The 21,197-nt window shown below is 46.0% G+C and overlaps 1 protein-coding gene and 1 long non-coding RNA gene across 3 annotated transcripts in view; one reads left to right on the top strand and one right to left on the bottom strand.

The window, feature by feature from the left end:
- LOC137224991 (uncharacterized) overlaps nucleotides 1-18,460 on the bottom strand; it is a 56,580-nt gene extending 38,120 nt beyond the window's left edge. For both annotated transcript variants that reach the window (XR_010943627.1, XR_010943628.1), the window contains exon 1: nucleotides 18,241-18,460. This is a non-coding gene — a long non-coding RNA (uncharacterized lncRNA). The remainder of the gene's footprint in view (nucleotides 1-18,240) is intronic.
- A 272-nt stretch (nucleotides 18,461-18,732) lies between these two features.
- On the top strand, nucleotides 18,733-20,194 carry MAGEF1 (MAGE family member F1). Its single transcript, XM_067737241.1, is given in 3 exon segments — nucleotides 18,733-18,759; nucleotides 18,761-19,229; nucleotides 19,232-20,194. Coding segments are annotated over 3 exon segments (927 nt in total). The 3' UTR covers nucleotides 19,663-20,194.
- The last annotated feature ends 1,003 nt before the right edge of the window (nucleotides 20,195-21,197 follow it).

Below are 21,197 nucleotides of genomic sequence, written 5' to 3'. Positions count from 1 at the left end.
GTAAGGGGCTTACAGGACAAGGCCCCTGAGAGAACAAAGGAAACACTCCCACCAACTCTCTTGCCAGGAATGAGCTGAAATTTTCGGAGAAGTGCACGAGCCAAAATTCTCAGGGAGAAATCCCAGAAGACTGTCCATCAGGTGAGAAAATGTAGGCAAAACGTAAAGTGTAAAATGATGAACCAGAAAATCCTCCAGCAAGCCTGCGCCCAGCTATGTCTTAATGAGGCAAACTCCAAAGCAGCTTTTCCTTTAATCAGGCATTTGAAACAAAATGCTGCTAAGAAGCCCCCCACCCCACCCCCACCACCCCCCACCCCACCCCCCCACCCCTCCCACCCTTATGTGTTGCCATGACGACCCAAGTTCTTAGGACTTGAAAGAACATTTCCCTCTAAAACAAAAGAAAATTATTCCAGGTTTCAGGGCAGAGAACTCCAAGGAGTGGGACCTGTTACTGGATAGCAGGTTCCTCAGAGTTGCGAGTGATGAAATATGAGCCTATGGGGACCTGTGCCTTCAGAAAAGCTGGGGAAGGAAACCAGGGATGACAGGACCCCAGCGCTCGCCCCAGCTTGCTGAGCCCGTGCTCTGCCTCATTGCTGGCTCTCTCCCCTCAGCTGGGCCTCATTTGCCCCTGCAGTGAAGCACGTTAAAAGAAAACACATCCTCTCTCCATATGGAAAGGGGCAGGGGTTGGAGGGGAGCAGGTTCTGGCTCAGGAGATCCCAGGGGGGAGAGCAGAAGATGCCTCTCCTTCTCTCTAGTTTGATTTGCTCATGGAACAGCCAAGATGGGGCCAACCTGCTGCATGACTAAGAAGCCCCTCCAAAGCCCCCTTGAAAGCTTAAGGTCCCGCTAACGAGGGCCAATCTATGTCTTCTGAATCCAGAAAGCAAAACCCGGGAGGCAACGGCCGGAAGACCAACTTGCTCCCGTGAAGTTCCCTCCCCTGTCCGAGCTTCAAGCCAGAAACCAGGGCCTTGACACCTCCCTATCCAATCCTGGATCACATTTTGAGTCTATGTCCTAAAAATTCCTCAAATCCATCCACTTCTTTCTCCACAGCCACTGTCTTGATTCAGGCCTCATTATCTCTAGTCTGAAATGGTACTTCCAGGTCATCTGCACACCAGGGCTAGAGGGGCCATTTAAAAACACAAACCTAATCATGTCACCTCCTGACTAAAATCCTTTAGTGCTCTCCCTGCCTTCAGGACAAATTTTCAAATTCCTCAGAAAGACATGCATGGCCTTTCATAATGGACAGATCTCAGCCCAGTTTACTCCACACTCCAGCCATAAAGTATACGTTTCCCCAGTTTACATGCTCTCCCCCACCTCCAGGCCTTCCCTAACCCAGTGTGCTGGATAGACCTGCTGGATCCTCCAGACCCACTCTCTGCCCTGCTCTGTGCCCCAGAGGCTGCCCCGTATGGATCACATAAACGAACTCTAGAGCCCTATGGCTTCCGGTTGGATTTAGCCAATGGGGAAAATCAGGAGCAATGGGAGGATAAGAGAAAGTGAAGCCAGCGTAATTATTCCCTCCCTGTCGAGTCGATCAGGCTGCCTGCTCCCAGATGGAGGGTCGCTCCTTCTATCAAGGCAGCCTGTTCTACAGGACTTTCTCTCCTTCCAGAGTACAGTAGCCCCCCTCCTGGCCTAGGGCCTGCCGCTAGCCTGGGTTTCTGTGATATCTCATAACATTCCCCCACCCCCTACCCACACCTTTGCAAATAACCCCTTTGTACATAAACCCTCCTCAAATCATCCTAACTTAGTGTGTCATCATTCTCTGTTGTGACCCTGACTAACAGAGTCATCCTTTGCCTTTGCTAAATCATAAGCTTTCCTTTGGATTAAGCTCAGGCAACACCTCCTCCAGGAAGGCTTCCCTCCTCTTCCCAGTCTGGGTCAGCTGCCCCGCTCCTTGGGCTCCCAGAGCCTCTGTATATTCCACTGTCACAGCTCTTTCCATACTTTATTGCAAAAGTCAGTCCTCTGTCCTAAATCTGAGTCTCTGGAGGGTAGGGACCATGTGTTATTGCTTATCCCTGCACCCCAGTATCTGGCACAAAGCAAGCCCTCAGAAAACATTTGCTGAATGAAGGAAAGAAGCAGGAGCTCAGAATGAGACCTGCCAAAGACACATAGGAAACACAGTGCAGCATCTCTTTGTGGTACCCACTATAGGAGCTGGCATCTCCCAGGCCAGCATCAGTTAGATCACAGGCAAGGGTCTGAAGAAAGGCTATTATTTAAAGAATACCTCACATCCAGGGCCTGAGGCCCACATCAGTGAGCATGGCGAAAGAATGAGGGAGATGTGCTGGTTCCTGTTTCAACAGCAGTGCTTCCTGGGAAAAAAGAATGGCCAGCTTTTCTCAGCCCCAGGGAGACAATGCAAGCCTCCATCCTTGAGGTGGGAGACCAGTGAACCTGGTGTCAATGGCTGGGAAACTCACATCAACTTACTGAAATAAATTATTAAAAATCTAGGGGCTGGGCTTCCCTGGTGGCGCAGTGGTTAAGAATCCCCCTGGGGCTTCCCTGGTGGCGCAGTGGTTGAGAGTCTGCCTGCCGATGCAGGGGACACGGGTTCGTGCCCCGGTCTGGGAGGATCCCACATGCCGCGGAGCGGCTGGGCCCGTGAGCCATGGCCGCTGGGCCTGCGTGTCCGGAGCCTGTGCTCCGCAGCGGGAGGGGCCACAGCAGTGAGAGGCCCGCGTACAGCAAAAAAAAAAAGAATCCCCCTGCCAATGCAGGGGACACGAGTTCGAGCCCTGGTACGGGAATATCCCACATGCCGCGGAGCAACTAAGCCCGTGAGCCACAACTACTAAGCCTGCGCTCTAGAGCCCCCGTGCCACAACTACTGAGCCCACGCACCTAGAGCCCACGCTCCACAACAAGAGAAGCCACCGCAATGAGAAGCCCGTGCACCGCAACGAAGAGTAGCCCCCGCTCACCACAGCTAGAGAAAAGCCCGCGTGCAGCAACGAAGACCCAACACAGCCAAAGATAAAATAAATAAATGTTTTAAATGCTATAAAAAAAAATCTAAGGGCTGTTCCAAAGGACCCAGTACCACTCTACCAAATCATTCATTCAGCAAAGTTTATTGGGGATCTGCTCTATGCAAAGCATTTCCCTTTGATTTACTCTATTGAAATGTTATCCAAAAGGGAAAAGTAATTTTTTCTTCCAGTCTGAGTCCCTGCTGGGCCCTGTAAAAGGCCTAACAAGGCCAGAGGATGGGCTTCTGGTAGACACCTGGGCCATTCACGGGAGATGGGCCAAACATGATGGGTGGAAGGCAGAATAGTGACCTGGTATTGTGAAAGTCCTCTAGGATCCTGGCTCCCCTTTTCCAGATATGTGACCTTGGGGAAAGTACCGCATGTCTCTGTGACTCAGTTTCCTCAGGTGCAAAATGGCGGTCATAATAGGACCTAGCTCATACAGCTGTTGTGAAAATTAGATAACACATCCTCCAGGAGGTTACCGAGAGCAGTGCATCCCAACTCTATCAGATCCAATGCTCCCTTTTTATAGCAAGTATTTTGTAAGACCACTTTTACTATACTGAAATGAAATTTACAGATAGTATGACCCACCTACGCATGTAATTTTTTAAAGAATCAACATATAGCCCTAACTATAAGATAAAGAACTAAAAGGAAATAATTTAGAATAAAATAATATGCACTTAAATTTATAAATGCTTGAGCATAACTACATAAGAAGATATAAGACAATTAGACCTACTTATAATGAGTAAGTTTGAATTTAAGAGCAGTAAAACATTATTGACTTCAACATTACGGGTACTTCTTTATATCTGATGTTCTGAAACAAGATTAAACAAGTACTATATATTCATACAGATATGAACGAATGCAGATGAATAGAGGTGTGTTATTTTGGCAATTCAAATGTGGCAAGGATTCTGCTATTCGTATTGTGGTTGTCTGAAATGGTGAACAACTTCTGGTAAAGATAAAATACAGTATTCTCTCGATTTATATGATAGTAACATTCATGAAAAATTCAGTGTATATTAAAACTATGCAAAAAGTACTTTGTGGGACTTCCCTGGTGGTGCAGTGGTTAAGAATCTGCCTGTCAATGCAGGGGACACGGGTTCGAGCCCTGGTCCAGGAAGATCCCACATGCCGCAGAGCAACTAAGCTCGTGCACCACAACTACTGAGCCCACGAGCCACAACTACTGAAGCCTGCGCACCTAGACCCGTTCTCCACAACAAGAGAAGCCACCGCAGTGAGAAGCTCGCGCACCGCAGTGAGTAGCCCCCACTCGCTGCAACTAGAGAAAAGCCCGCGCACAGCAGCAAAGACCCAACACAGCTAAATATAAATAAATTTTTTTTAAAAAAGTACTTTGTGTTTATATACAAAATGGAATTAGGTTCTAAGCTCAGACCAATAGAGATTTTCTACCTATATATGAATGTTGGGTGGGGCATTCAAATGTCACATGAAGTGCAGGACAAATCGTTGGATAAAACTGCATCACCTAAGGCAAGGAGTCTGGCCCCCTCAATCTCTCCTAAGTAGTGCCTCAGCAACCAATGCAACAAACATAAATACACTACATATTCCTAAAATGCCTCTAGGGGGCAGCACTGCCTCCATTGAAGATCAGTGGGCCACAGTTTATGGGGTTACTCAACCCATAAGGAATGCAGGATGATGGCCATACAATCTCCAGGAACACAGACCAGACAGACAGCATTAGGGAAATCTATCAGCATTTCGCACTCAGACCCCATTGATTTGCTGTGTCCTGCTACATTCTTGTTTGGCTGGGGCCATAGGGTAAGGCCATTCCCCCATGAATAGGGAATGAGGCCTGTCTTGATGAGTATGAAGAAGAAACCACCATGTTAGGCAGAGCTATGTCACATAGACTTCCAGGTAGAGCAAAAGTCTCAGCAGACTGATTGATAGACCCTTGCATTTTTCTCCCCCTGGACAACTATTGGGACCTCTTCGAAAAGCACATCAACAGCAGTCTATAAATAACCCTCAGTTTGCTCACCTATGGCTCCGTCATGAATCAACACTAGAGAATTTCACAATGTTGTGTGTCTCTCAACTGAACGTATCTAAAGAAAAAACATTGTCGAAAAAAAGAAAAACCATTGTCTTGTGGATATAAACTGTACCTCTGGCAAAACCAGTCAAGTCATTGAGGTGAGCTGGTGTGTGCCCACCCCCTTCCTTGCTGTATGAGCCTTAATGAGCATCAAAACCTTACCTGAATCTGAGTTCTATTTCCCAGAAAAAGGAGCCATTATTTCAATCATCCCAGGAAAAGGCAGATCCTCAGACAAGTAACTGGAATGCAGATGGTGGCACCAGACAGAAGGGGGACTCTCGTCTCCTTCTTGGCTTCATTATTTTGGTGGATCCACCTGAACTTTCAAGAAAGCATCTGTCCAGGCTTCCCCGGGCTGCTGGGATGGTTCTGACTACACAGAGGCAGCCCCGCACTAGGATAAGTGGGCCCTGAGCCCTCCTGATCAAGTCATATCTTGCAAATGACAAGTCATGACTTATATGAAGTCATGTTATTCTTCTCTGTTTATTTCTCTTGTTATCCCCAACGTGTAGTAAAGGCTGGTCTGAAGGATCCAGCCTTATCTCAGCTGCCCAGTGTATGTGTGTGTGTTGGAGGGTAGAGCCACTGACTAGTGTCGGTGATGAGTGAGAAATCCCAAGGGAAAATTCCAGTCACCTCTCTCCACAGAGATTCTCCCTTCATCAGTAAGCTTGGAGGAGTTTTCATTCATTAGTAAAGGCGATAACTTTTCCCCACAGAGTCTGGTGGAACCAGAGGGGCCCTAGTCTTAGATAAACCAGGTGAGGCACCTAGAAGGGGGCTTGAGTGCATGGGCTACGCCCACAGTCAGTTTATCAAAACTTGAGAATAAGAAGAAGGCTGATCTTGTAGCAAAGAGACTTGATGTTGGGACTCATCCTGTGGGCTTTATCTATTTTTCCAGGTGACAAAGTGAGTCCAATTGTTGGCGGAGGTGAGCCTGACTTTGGGAGAGAGCAGCTCCACCACAGATAGGACGGATTCACCAAAGCTGGGGACCAAGCGTGGCTTGACATGTATCACCTACATGTGTTCTGGGGGGCAGAGAAGGGGCCAAGAGAACAAGAGAATACACAAATAGACGAGATAGAAATAACTAAAGCTATTTTCTCAATGTTTGTTTCTCATCACCTCTCGCACTCCTCAGGAGAGCCCCCAGAGGCGGGAGGAACTGCATCAGGGAGACTAGGATGGCTCTATTTTTCTGAAAAGAAACTGCCAACACCATTTCCAAATTCCAGAGGTACGTGACCTCCAGGGTGACAGAGGCCTGAGAGCTGGTGCTGCCCTCTCCAGCAAGCGCATGGCCTCCAGAAAATCCCTGCCATCTCTGCCATCTGGCCATCTGTTCTGTAGGGCGACCCTCACAACTTGGGGCACATTTTAGAAGGGAACCAGAGGGGGAGACCACTGAGTGTAAATACTGATCTCACAAAGCCAGGGCACTCAACCAATGGTTCCCCACCCTGCATGCATATTAGAATCACCTGCAGAGGGCTTCCCTGGTGGCGCAGTGGTTGAGAGTCCCCCTGCCGATGCAGGGGACATGGGTTCATGCACCGGTCTGGGAAGATCCCACATGCCGCGGAGCGGCTGGGCCCGTGAGCCATGGCCGCTGAGCCTGCGCGTCCGGAGCCTGTGCTCCGCAACGGGAGAGGCCACAACAGTGAGAGGCCCGCGTAGAGCAAAAAAAAAAAAAAACAAAAAACCCAGGAATAGAATCACCTGCAGAGCTTCATCACACACCCAGGCCTGGGGACAACCACCAGAGATTCTGATTTAATTGGCCTGGGGTAGGACCCAGGCGTGGATATGCTTTAAAATCTCCCCAGGTGATTCTAATGTGCAGCCAGGGTTGAGAACCACTACATTACACAACAGGAGAGGCCCTCAAGCCCTCACTCAGATCCCAGTTACTCTTAATTTATATACACTTCTAACAATCCAGTTGTCTGGTTTCCTAGCTGGTATATGATTAAAAACCGCATATTCAGACGGGAGAGAAAAGCTGCTAATGAAAAGACACTAAAACCAGCAAGACGTAACAAATGAGAGTCTGAGCACAAGTGTAAAGATGGAAAGCCTATAAAAAGCAAACACAGCACTCAACCCCTCCCCTCTCCAGCATATCCTATTTACAGTCAGGGCCTGAGGCGATCACTAGATGGCGGAGCCAGGAGGGAGGGCTTCAGTCCGAAGGGAATGTACCCCATTTTACAGATGAAAAAAACAAGACTCAAGGAGAATCATGGATGGTCTCCCTCAAAGTTGCACCAGCATTGAGCTGCAATGCTGGGATTTGAATATCAAATGTCGGTCGGTCCTTAAAAGCCCATGTATGCTGGAAAGTGTCACGTCTGCCTGTTTAGTATGACTGATGTTTCTAATGATGACCCAGAGTGTAGAACTCAATTACCCTCAGTATCCAGCTATTCAAGATGTTCATTCTAGAAAGAGTCACACACACACACACACACACACACACACACACACACAAATATATGCTTTTTAACAGTGATGAAAGAACGGGTTATCCATTTGGGAAATAAATAAATAAATAATACAAGTTCTTTCCCAGCTCACACCATTCATCAAAATGAATACCAGATGGATGAAGATGGAAATGAAACCATAAAGGTACTAGAAGAAAATATAAGTGGATATTTTATAATCTTACGATGGGAGGGACTTTCTAAACATGTCAACAAAAGCAGAAACCATAGAGGAAAAGATTGATAGATTTGACTACATTAAAAATTAAAAACTTCTGTACATCAAAAACCACCATAAATTGAAAAAATGTTCAACCTCACTAGCATTCAAAGAAAGGCAAATTAAAACAGCAATGAGAGGCCCTTTTTTTTTCCTGATCAGATTGGCAATGATTAAAAAGAATGATAATACTGAGAGTTGGTGTGGGTGAGGGGAAATCAGCGCTCATACACTGTTGGAGGGAGTGTAACTGGTACAATCTTTCTGGAAGGCATTTTGGCAATATGTATGAAAAAAGCCTAAGAAGGCACGTAACTTTTGACCCAGTAATTCCATGTATAAAAATTTATCCAGAGGAAAAAACGGATCTGCTACACACACATGCACACATAAAACCTATATAAGGATTTTATTCACTGAGGCACTCTTTGGAATGTTGAAAAATTGGAAGCAACCTAGATTTTTAACAAAAATGAATTAGTCAAATAAATTATGTTATATACGTAAGAAGCAATATTATGTAGCTACCAAAAATGATGCTGTATAGACATACAGGCCAATGGAATAGAATAAAGCCCAGAAACAGATCCAAATATATATGAGAATTTGGTATAAGATAAATACCAAATCGGTGAGGCAAAGACAGGATTTTTTTAAATAAATTTATTTATTTTTGGCTGTGTTGGGTCTTCGTTGCTGTGCACGGGCTCTTCTCTAGTTGTGGCGAGCAGGGGCTACTCTTTTTTTTGGGTGGGGCTACTCTTCGTTGCAGTGCGCGGGCTTCTCATTGCGGTGGCTTCTCTTGTTGCGGAGCACGGGCTCTAGGCACGCAGGCTCCAGTAGTTGCGGAGCACGGGCTCTAGAATGCAGGCTCAGTAGTTGTGACGCACGGGCTTAGTTGCTCTGCGGCATATGGGATCTTCCCGGACCAGGGCTCAAACCCATGTCCCCTGCATTGGCAGGCGGATTCTCAACCACTGTGCCACCAGGGAAGCCCCAGACTTTTTAATAAATGGTGTTTGACTATGTGGAAAAAGATAGATGCTAGACCAGTATTTCACACAGTACACCACGATAAGCATCAACTGGATCAAAGATTTAAATGCACAAAATAAAACCATAAAATTACCAGAAGAATAAGAGAACTCCTTTATAATCTTGAAGTAATGACAGTCTTTCTAACTGATTCAAAAATCCAGAAGTCATGAAATAAGACATAAAAGTCATAAAATAAAAGATAAATACATCTATATAAAAATCTTAAAACTCCTGCATGGCAAAGGCACCATAAGCAAAACAAACAAAAGACTAACTGGAAAAAAAACTGCAACTCACTTCACAAAGGGTCAAGCACTCTAATACATAATTTGTTTCTATAAATCAAGGAGACCAATAACCCAATAGAAAAAAATGCCCTTTTTCAGAAAAAAGAAATACAGATAGCTTTTTAGCGTATAAAAGAACGTTCGACTTCATTAGTAATAATGAGTACAAATTATAGTTGCAATGATATATCCATTTTTTACCCATCAGATTTTTACATATCCAAAATACACTTGATTGGGGGAAGTTGTAGGGAAATAGGCACCCTCATACATTGCTGGTAGGAATAGAAAATGATACACACCTATGAAGGGCAATATGGCATTTTCTATTAATGTTACTAATGTATTTACCTATTGGCTCATCAATCCCACTCTCTGAATTTTTTGGGCAAATATATTTGCACACATACAGAAATGATATATGTCTGTATTATAACATTGCTTTTAATGGTAAAAGATTGGAAATAACCCAAATGTCCAATTATATGGAATTGGTTAGATATTATTGTCCATCCAAACCATAATATGCCAGGAAGCTATGTGCTGATATGCAAAAGTCTCCACTACATACTATTAAGTTTTTTTGTTTTAAGCACAGTGCCTAGTAATGAACATAGTGTATGACTTCTTTGTAAGAAGGGGCAAGGTATATATAATTGCATTTGCTTGTATTTTCAAAAAGGGGCACTGTAACTATTAAAAGCAGTGACCTATGGGAGGGGAAATCAGGAAACCAGGTAAAGAGGGACATGGGTGCAAGCAAAAATTCTCAATTTTATGAAATTGAGAATTTCATAAAAAATTTTATAAAAAATTCTTTTTTATGTCGTTTTGATTTTTGAACTACATGAAAGTATTATTTTTTAAATGAATACATAATTGTGCAGATTCACTTTTGTAGACATGAAAGATTTTCAAAATGGATTTAGTATATAAATTAGGTCATAGAAATAAATATAGAATAATCCCAATTTTGTCTTTCAAAAAATCACGTATCTATATGGTCATATTCTTGTATAATAATTTCCATAATGGGAAATAGGAAAGATTTAGCCACAAACAAGTTTATCACATTGTATTTAATAATGAAAATCTGAAAACATCCTAAATATACAATAGGCATTAAAGGTGACATGGGGTCTGTGGAATATTTTCAATCACAAATAATTACATTATAGAAAAATATTAGTGTGAGAGATTCACAGTATGTGAATATATATATACATATATGTAGTGTATATAAAGCAGAGTATACAAGATAACTCTGTTAAAAAAACAAAGTACATGCTGGGGCTTCCCTGGTGGCGCAGTGGTTAATAATCTGCCTGCCAATGCAGGGGGCACGGGTTTGAGCCCTGGTCCAGGAAGATCCCACATGCTGCGAAGAAACTAAGCCCGTGCGCCACAACAACTGAGCCTGCATGCCACAACTACTGAAGCCCTCGCGTCTAGAGCCTGTGCTCCGCAGCAAGAGAAGCCACTGCAGTGAGAAGCCTGCACACGCAACAAGGAGTAGCCCCCTCTCGCCACAACTAGAGAAAGCCCGCGCGCAGCAATGAAGACCCAACGCAGCCTAAATCAATCAAGCAATCAAACAATAAAAGTAAATGCTTAGAAAAATTGGGGGAGGATACACACCAGGGTATTTGTTAACTGTGGTTTCCCCTGGGTAGTGGAATTATAGGTGCTTTTTGGTTTTTTCTTTTAAATGGTTGGGATTTTCTCATTGCTGTACAACAAACAATCTCTTCTAAAATGAGAAAAAAATAAAGCACTAAGGAATTTTTTTAATGCTTTTTTAAAAATGATGCTTCAAAGTTCATTTCTAAGCTACCTACAAAAGTCGCCCACCTGAAGGGAGAGTCTGGCTAAGTAAGGTGGGCTATCTCCATCTACTGATGATAAGGAGAAGTAGAGTGAGGTCTTGGTCCTAAGCTGAGATGTCTTATTCCCTCCTTCCTCCCTTTGAGTCTTTCTTGACCACAGGGTGTTGGCCACCATGCTGGGTCCAATGGCTCTGCCCACCAGTATAGGACATCAGACACTGCAACAAGACAGGACCTGCTCTCACCACCACTGCAGAGAATCCACTGGTCCAACCACTTGCCTTCTGGTACCTTCCAGCAGGTGAGCTAATAAAGCTGCTGGGCTGGAAAGTGGTCGGCAGGCAACATGGTGGGTGAGGTGGCCGGGGCACAAAGGTTCTCTGGGAGGACCAGTTCCTGGCCCAGGCCCAGGCTCTCCCTTAACAGCTTCTGCTTCAGCCTCCCTGGCCAGCCATCCCAGTCTAATCGCTGAGCCCCTTAAAAGGAAGGAGTGGTTTCGGGGTGGGGCATCTCTTAGGCAGGCCGCCTCCAAAAAGGCTCGGGTGAAGAGGTGGGGTCCGAGGCCCAGGCAGCCCCCTAGACCCTTCATGTCTCCTAAGAGTTTATTGTAACCATCTCTTATCTGGACTCCTGCTCTTGGTCCCTGCCCTGTCCCACCTGTCTTCCAAGCCCCTGCCATCCTTCTTGAAATACACCTAATTATTTTATTCCTGGGATCAAAACATTTTCTCCAAAATCAGTCTTTCTCAAACTTTCCCGCTAAAGGACACCAACAGCAGACAAAAGAAACGCCTCCAGTTCCCCCAGGGGACCCCTCAGCCTGAAGTTCCTGCCGGCACACCCAAGCTCTCTTTGAAGTCTTCTGTTTTCTCTTAAAGATTTATGAGAATTCTGCATTCTATTGCATGATCTATCTGAATTTCTTTTAATAGGAAGATGTCTAAAATTATTCACCTCAAGGAAAACTGATGCTCCTGAAAGAAATAATGTGTTTATCCAGAGGCTCAAATATCCTCACTGGAACAGTACCTACAGCGTGAAATCCAAACTCCTGTCAGGCAAGGATCTACAAAATTTGGCCCCCACAAACCTTACCGCCTTCCTCCTGCTACTGCTCGCTCTCCAGTCGCTGGGCCACCGGGACTCCTGTCATGTCCTGATTTAGGTTCTTCCCAGCACTTCTGCTCAGGCTCTTCCTTCCTGACCCCACTCTACCTGTTGACGACCCACCACCCCGAAAGGCCTCAAGGGAGATCGAATGCCACCTTCCACATCACACCTCCTCCGGTGGCCCTGACAGACGCAACGTGAGAGGCAGCAGGCTCCTGCGAAAACAGCCTGTGCTTTGGGATCAGAAGGCTGGCGTTCAAGTCCTGACTCCCAGCTCTGGACACTGGACAAATTATCCAACTGGTCTACTTCTCGCTTGTAAAATGGGGAATAACCGTGCTTCCCTCACAGGGCTGTTACAGGGATTAAAGAAGACTCAAGCAACAGTGTAGTGCCCAGCACATGCTCCCCTCCACTCCTCCAAACTCCTATAGCAGTCTTTACACCACTCGTGTAAAGAGCAGGTGTTCACATAGCCGTGCTTTTTTAGAATGGCTTATTTCACCCCAATAGATCAGTGGTTCCCAACGTCCCAAGGAAGCTTCTTGTATTACCCCCATGATCCCACGGCTTGAAAGATTTTGGTGATTAAATCAAACACACTGATTGAAGTGTATCCCGCTTTTCTAAGTTCTCTGTCCCATGAAGCTTTCTGAACACTGAGAGCTGTTCCCAGCCTCCCCTCTCCTGCGTCACTTGAGGGACTCAGAGCAGGCAGCCACCCACGGAGACCGTAAACACCTCGAGACTGCAGCTCCGTCTCCACACTTCCCACAGCACCTTACTCAGCGCCTGCTCTAAGAACACACCTAGTCACTGCTCGCGCATAAACAAAAAGTTCCACCCAGATGACACTGGGGGAAGAGCCCTGCCTAAATCAGCCAGTCAGTGTAGAGAAAGGGGGCATTCTTACGGGAGGCAGGCAGTGCTGGAGACCAGCCCTTCTCCTCCCGCCCCGAGCGGCACCCCCAGACCTACCAGCTGGCCTCCGACTTCAGTGTGTGAGCCGATTAAAAAGCACCCTCTCTTCAGTGTCTGGAAACTCCTGCAAGGAAAGTTTGCTCCCAAAGTTGGCTTTTGACTAGAGTCTTAATAAGAGGCCTCAGCAGGCTGTGGCTGGAGAGACAATGTCACTTAGAGAAGCAGCTTGAAGCGGCAGTTAGGAGAAGAATTATTTTAATGAATACATTTCCTTTCAATTGTATGGGAATATCAAGATCCCATTAGAATAGGGAAGCAATTAGAACTAATAAAGATGAATGCGCAGTGCTCGGTATGTGCAGAATAACAAGCTGCCAACAAAGGGGCTCCGGAGAGCCTGCTCTAATCCAAGGGAACTGGCGGCCAGCAGAGGGGAAACAGCTCTGTTCAGCGGCTCAAAGGCCAGCGTCCCGTGCATTCTGGTCACGGCCAGCAAATGGTGCGAGCGGGGCCTCGAAGGTGGGGGTAGATGGGCCCCCGCCCTGGCCCTGGCCCGGCCTCTGGGGGATAGAGATGGGCCGTTGGCAGCCCCTTGGCGACGGCCATTCAGACCAGGGCCCTGGCTCCCCGCCAGCCTTGCGCCTGCCCCTCGCACTGGGCCTCATTGTGTCCAGGTGGCAAATGCCTTCTCGCCAACTTTCCTTCAAGGTTTACAGAGCGGGTGGGACAGTGGAGGAGGGAGGGAGAAGGGGGCCCTGTGCCCCCTGCATCTCTCCCCTCCCCTGCCGGCCAGGGTCTGTTCCTCCTCTGGGTCGGGTGTTATGTTACAGACAGTGGTGGGTCACAGGCAGCCAAACACAGGAGTACTGTTGCTTACACAATTGCTCTTCAAACAGTAACAAACAATTTTCATTACCCAAGTCAGATCGAATCATCCGCCTGGCCATCCTGCTTCAATACCAGCCACACATACAGAACCCAGGGCTTCACACTCTGCCCATTCTGCTGTGACAAAACTGGGCTCCATTTTGCCCCCGGCCCAGGGACGTGGGACAAAGCTCTTCCTCTGATCCCTTCTTTGAGCCGGATCAGCTGCACGGCTATCAAAACTGTCAGGAGAAACAGAGAAGACACAAGCACCTATGCAGTTTGGGGCTCACTCAGATCTGGAGTGAGACGTTACTCAGCATCTGTGTGAAGAAGGCACTCAGGAGCTTGGAGGAATCCATTGACAAATTTAGAAGGAATCCAGCAAGATAACTCTGGCTTCCCACCAAAGCATTCACTAGCCTTAGATGGAGTGTCAGGACATGACATTTCTTTATTTAATCTTTTTTGGCCAGACAGTTTTTTCAACCAGGAATGTGTAAGCTCATTCCAAAATGTCTGCATGAGAGGCCAGTGACATTCATTACTGAGATTTTTCTACCAGGTCTCTTAGAGAAAAAAAAAAAATCTGTAACATTTTATAATTGTTTCTCAATGGTAGAGCATTTTAAAAGTGTGTTTACATTTATAATCCTACTTGAATCTCAAAACAACTATGGGGACTGGCAAAGCTAAGGTTGTCAGGCCTAAAGATGAGGAAACAGTGGCCCAGAGAGGTTAAGTATGCCGTGCAAGGTCACAGAATGAATGAAGGGGTCGGGACACCAGAACTCAGGTCTTCTGACCTGGTTCAGTGCTTTGTTCTAGGACGCACCTTTTCTACATCCACAGGGTGCCAGACATTTCCAGGATAATTCATCCTGCAGTTCTGCTTTTCCAGTGTAACTCCCTTATCCTTTTCCTCATACTAAACTGTGCTAAGCACTGTAGGCTTTTAAACACTGTAGTCTAGGCTACAAAGGAGCATCCTTCAGAAAGGTTTCCATCGAACAGTCATCAAATTTTGTTTTGCTGCTACCCCGCACCCCCTACCAAACAGATATACATTTCCTCCCTTTTAACAGCTTAGGTAAGGATTGTTTTAAAAGTCTGCCTGTCCAGTGTGAGGTCGGCACAATCAAAACTGGCAAATGATTGTCTAGGTCCCTTTCAGTACAAAACATTGTAGCATCCAGGGGTTGGCAAGTGGCAAAGCAAAGCCATTCACCTTTCATACCCTCATCACCTCCTATACCTAAAGGCCTATTCATTTAATTTTTGGAAACTTTTCTACATGGTGACTATAGTTAATTATATTGTATTGCATGCTTGAAAGCTGCTAAGAGAATAGATCTTAACAGTTCTCATCACAAGAAAAAAAATCTAGTAACTATGTATGGTGACAGATATTCACTAGACTTATTGTGGCGATCATTTCACAATATATATGAATATCAAATCACTGTGTTGTACACCTGAAACTAATGTTATCTGTCAATTATACCTCAATTTTAAAACTTCTTTATTTTTATAATTTTTAAGGTATTTATATACCATGAGATACACAGATATTAAGGGTACAGTTTGAAAAGTTTTGACAAATGTATATCTACACCCAAACCAAGATACATAACATTGCCATCCCCCCAAGAAAGTTCATGCATATCCCTTTCCAGTCAACCCCACTCCAGGCCTCCACTGTTCTCATTTCTGTCACCACAGATTAGCTAAACCTGTCTTGGACATCAGATTAACTGGAATCATATTGTATATAATCTTTTGTATCTTTCTTCTTTCACTCAACATAATGTCAGCCAGACTCATCCATGTTGTATCAGTAGTTTGTTCCTTTTTTTTTTTTGATGAGTAGCATTACATTATTGATTCAGTTTTCAAAATCCAGTCATATTACTGCTAATTTGCCCCTCAAAATTCTTTCCATTCAATGTATCTCCTGCATGCTCCTTTCCATGCATCTATCTCCTCTGTCTCTCCTCAGCAATACTTGAACTGAGAAACATATGTAAGTAGACTATTTTACCTCCAGTGATGCCCTTTTAGGTAGGAGTGGTTCTACCTTCAGGAGAAACTGACAACGAGGCAGTCCAGCATGGTGGTCATGAGTACAGTTTTCAGAATAGACAGATCTAGGTCCTCATTTCCAGTCTAGCACTTAACAGATGGGTGGTTGGGGACAGGTGGTTTAACCTCTCAGGGACTATTTTCCCATTTGTAAAATGAGAATAATAATACCTTCCTAATAGGGATTTGTGAGGACTAAATTATATTGTACATAAAATGTTTCTGTTTATATTCTACACAATAGAAACCAATAACAGCCTCAAGTTAACCTATAATAAACATCCTCCTGCTTCATTCACACACTTTCAGCTTCTCTAAGTCATAAAGTATAAATGGGTATATACTTTCAGAAGTTTTTAAAAATGAAGAGTTCATGATTACATCTAGAAAAGTCTAGGGACTTCCCTGGTGATCCAGTGGTTAAGACTCCTAGCTTCCACTGCAGGGGGCACGGGTTCTATCTCCGGTCAGGGAACTAAAGATCCCGCGTGCCGTGGCCAAAAAAAAAAGTCTAACTGTCATATATTTACTTAACATAAATGCTATTTCCTCTGGAAAAAAGTAAAGCCTTTCATCATTTGTTCAGTGACAATTACATACTGAGTGCTGACGCTGAGGGGCTCTTCAAAAGAGTTAAGGACATAGCCCTAGCTTTTAGGATGTTTGGTTTTGGAGGGTAATAAGCACAAAAATAACTATTATACAGAGTATGGTCAATAATAATGATAATAATTAACATCTATTAATATAGTGGTTAAGAGCATGGTCTCTGGAGTCATACTATATGATTGAAACAGTGGCTCAGTCATGTGATGCTGGGGAAGTTACTTACCCTCTTTTTGTGTTATTTCACTTGTAAAATGGGGATAATAATACCACTTATCTAGCAGGGCTGTTATGAGTAGATGAGTTCATACATGTAAAAAATTAGTACATTATCAGCACATTAAAAGTATGCAATAAATAATAGCTAACAATTACTGAACACCACGTGCCAAGCACTGTGTTAAATGGTTTACATGCATTACTTCACATGATCTCCACAATGTTCTCTCTACTATTATGCCCATTTCACTCATAAGGCAACCGAGGGAAGGAGAGTTCAGGTAACTTGCCCAAGATTACATAGCTAGTAAATAGCAAATTCCATAGGAAAGACACATCTATAAAATGGGGATAGTGATAATAGTACTTACCTTAATGAGAATTAAACAAATTAATATTTGAACAACAGAACAGAGCCTAGTGCACAATAAGGTCTATACAAGTGGGTGTTAAACAAATACAAATTGCTATGGTGATTCAGAAATGGCAGTAAATAACTTCCATGCATGGAGACTAAGGCTTTGGAAAGGTGACATTTAAGCTGAGCCTTGAAAGGAGGGAGAGAAGAGGAGAGGAGTGGAGAGGAGGGAAGAGGGAGAGGGGAGGGGGAGAAGGGAGGGGGAAAGGGGAGGAGAGGAGAGGAGAGAAAAGGGAGGTGGAGAGGAGAGAAAAGGGAGGTGGAGAGGAGAGAAAAGGGAGGGGGAGAGGAGAGAGGAGGAAAGGAGACGGAGGGGAGGGGAGGGGAGGAGGAAGTAGGGGAAGAAGAGGGAGGAGGAGGAGAAAGAGGAGGAGGAGTTGGAGAGGGAGGGAGAGAGGGAGGGAGAGAGACAGACTGGTAGTGGGAGAAAGCTCAGAGTAGAGTAAGCAAAAAGTAATGGGACTAGTTAAGTTTGATTAGGTAAAAAGAAAAACAAAACTCCCCTTTCCTCCAATCAGTTACTATTTCTGCCAGCTGTACCTCAGTATATCTTTTATCATCTTCTTTGACACCCCCCCCCCCCCAGAATCTGCTATCCTTACCCCCTCGTCATCCATTTTACAATATTTATGGAGTGCCTCTATGTGCCAGGCACTGTTCTGGGCACTGAGGATATAACAATGAACAAGACAGGCCGAGTCTCAGTTCCTATTCTGCACTATAATAATACCAATACTCCAAGCTGGATTCCCAGCTTTTGGTCAGCCCTACTCCAATCCATCCTCCACACTGCCACCAGAGAGACTGGAAAGATACAGATCTGGTCTGGACACTCCCTTGCTTAAATCCCCCTGTAGTATGAATTCCCATCGTGTTCAGAATAGATTTCAATCTCCGTAGCATCCTGTTCAAGGCCCGTCACTAACTGTCCCGCACAGCCTTATATCTCAGCCTTCACCTTCATGCACTCCGCACTAAGCTACAGTAAATTACTCAAAATCTTAGATACACACATAGAAATAAGCACCTGCTGAAAGTTCGTGGCTGGAACTCCATCCCTATTTCATCCTTGTACACTGAAACCTCAGAAAAGCCCTGGTTACCCCCCTCCAGCCTTCAAGTCTAAAGAACAGCGCTGGCGACACACTCCTCCACAGCCCTGGCATCCTGCGAAGGCTGCGCTCACTCCCACCCCAGCGGGAGCAGTAAAAGGAGGGGCTTCGCGGGGCCTCGGGGCCGCCATCTTGGCTGAGTTGGCCGGAAGTGGTCCGGCAGATCGGCTTGCCGGCGCGCACTGAGGCTGCGCGGTGGCCTCGCCGCGCTTCTTTGGCGCCGGCGGCGTTGCGGCCGTCCCGAACCCTCTGCGGTGCAGCCCGGAAGCCACTAAGTCCCCTCTGTCATCTCTCCTAGTCCTATTCCAGCCGTCCCAGCCGCTGTCCAACCCCTCCGCCGGGGTTTGTGCAGCGGCTTGCACTCCCCTCGGCCAGTGTACGCGCTTTGCACCTGCCTGCCCGAAAACATGTTGTAGAAACCAGAGAGCGGGGGTCTGTCTCCCTATCCCTCGGGCGGAGGGGGAGATGGATGGTGGCCACGACAGTGAGACCCAGGCCCTGACCGCCTCGCAGGAGATGGCCCCGAGCCCCCTCCTGCAAGAGAGCCTCGAGGAGGACCTTGGTGCTGTAAGGGAGGAGGAGGCTGCGGAGCCCTCCATCACCCTGAAAGGTGCGAGGGCTTTGGCAGCCAAAACCTTGGCCCGGCGCGAGGCCCGTCTCCGTCTGGATCAGACGGTGGCCGAGTTGGTGCAGTTTCTGCTGGTGAAGGACAGGAAGAAGAGTCCTATCACCCTCTCCGAGATGGTGAAATACATTATCAGAGACTTAAAGGATCTGTTCCCTGAGATCATCGCAAGGGCCGCAGAGCATCTGCCGTATGTCTTTGGTTTCAAGCTGAAACAGCTTGACCGCAAGCACCACACTTATATCCTGACCAACAAACTAAAACCTCTTGAGGAGGAGGAGGAGGAGATGGCCCCAGACTGGGTCTTTTAATGATGATGTTGGGCTTTATCTACATGAAAGGTAATAGCGCCAGGGAGGCACAGGTCTGGGAGATGCTGTGTCGGTTGGAGGTGCGTCCCTCAAAGTATCACCCCCTCTTTGGGTGCCCGAGGAGGCTTATTATGGAAGATTTCGTGCAGCTGAGATACCTCAATTACCGGCTTGTTTCTCACACCAATCCACCGGCATGTGAATTCTCTTGGGGTCCCCGAAGCGACCTGGAAACCAGCAAGATGAAAGTCCTGGGGTTCGTGGCCAAGCTCCATAAGAAAGAACCCCAACACTGGCCAGTGCAGTACCGTGAGGCCCTGGCAGACGAGGCTGACAGGGGCAGTGTGAGGGCTAGGGCCAGGGCTAATGCTAATGCTGGGGCCGGCATCCACCCCTGGTGAGGGCCAGCCAGAGGTGGGGCGGGGGGAAGTTGGGTATAAAAGCTACTGTCTGAGTCATAAGTAGACTAGGTGGGGAGAAGGTCGTTATTTCTATAGCAGTTGTATTTGTGTAACTAGGATTTAGGTTTTGTATCTTGGTAAGTTTTGTTACGTTTAATACACTTAAATTCATGTTTATAAATGAGATTGGTCTACTTTTTCCTGTAGGATTTTGTTGTAGAGTTTTGCTACTTTTGTAAAATTAATTGAAAAACTTTACATTTTATTCTGTGATCTTGAACAAATTATGCAGCACTGAATGCTATACTTAAATGGTTTGAAGGAACTCACCAGTATGATGATCTGGTACCAGGGAAAAATATAGCTGATTGGTATCTAGCTTTCCAACAGTTTTTGTCTACTGTGCAAAGAAAAAAGACTGACATTTAACTCTGTTTGCTTAGTTATTGTAGTAGCTGGGGCGGGGGTGGGGGGGGAATGCAATAAATTAGAAGTATAACCTGGTACACTTAATAAACATTTGTTAAGCATCTTTTGTGTGATGCACTGTTGGGAGTATTTGGGGATTAAATGCTGAACAAGATAAAGGTCCTACTTTTCAGAACTGGACAGTAAGTAAATAAACCAGAAATTACAGTGCGGTGAGTTGAAGGCTACAGAGGGACACCCAACCCAGCTGGGGTGATTGGGTGAGGCTTGCCTGAGGTTACCTTTAGTCGGACTTCAGGGTAGGGAGGGAGAAACAATGGGGTGGGTGGAGAAGAGGGGAAGGAAAAAAGGAAGAAGAGTTGTGGGTGGGAGATGGTATTAAAAATTACTTAAGATCATAGATGCTCCTCAGTAAGATGGGAAGACATGATACATGGCAGATCTGGAAAACATCCAACCTTTGCCAGTGCCCTTGGTCCAGGGCAGTTTATTACAGTGCACACGTAATGATGGTGACTGTTAGCATTTTGGTCTTCTCCATTTCCCTTCTCTCAATCTCTACAAGCTTTCCTCATCTACTAAAGCCCTCAGAGACCAAATACTTTTTTTTTTTTTTTTGGCGGTACGCGGGCCTCTCACTGTTGTGGCCTCTCCCGCTCCGGACGCACAGGCTCAGCGGCCATGGCTCACGGGCCCAGCCGCTCTGCGGCATGTGGGATCTTCCCGGACCGGGGCACGAACCCATGTCCCCTGCATTGGCAGGCGGACTCCCAACCACTGCGCCACCAGGGAAGCCCAGAGACCAAATACTTTAACAATTCTGGAACGGTATGTAGTGTGGAGGGCACGTGTGATGTTCTCTGCTGCCAAGAAGTCTTCAAGGGCTCTCCCTTGGCACCAGGAAGCCCCGCACTCTCATCCGTGTTTCTGCTTGCCACTTGCCACCTGCCATCTCCCATTAGGAGGAGAACGGTAAGGCATCTTTCACATTCTTAACTACCCATGAAGAGTCATCTTCGAAAGCAGCTTGAGCCTCTGCAGTGGCTACCACCTTCACTCTGGGGATGAATTCTGTAGAATGGGTACATAGAGGAATAAGGAATCTA

Source organism: Pseudorca crassidens, chromosome 5, assembly GCF_039906515.1.
Source record: "Pseudorca crassidens isolate mPseCra1 chromosome 5, mPseCra1.hap1, whole genome shotgun sequence".
Lineage (NCBI taxonomy): Eukaryota > Metazoa > Chordata > Mammalia > Artiodactyla > Delphinidae > Pseudorca > Pseudorca crassidens.
This window is presented reverse-complemented; position numbering and strand designations above follow the sequence as displayed.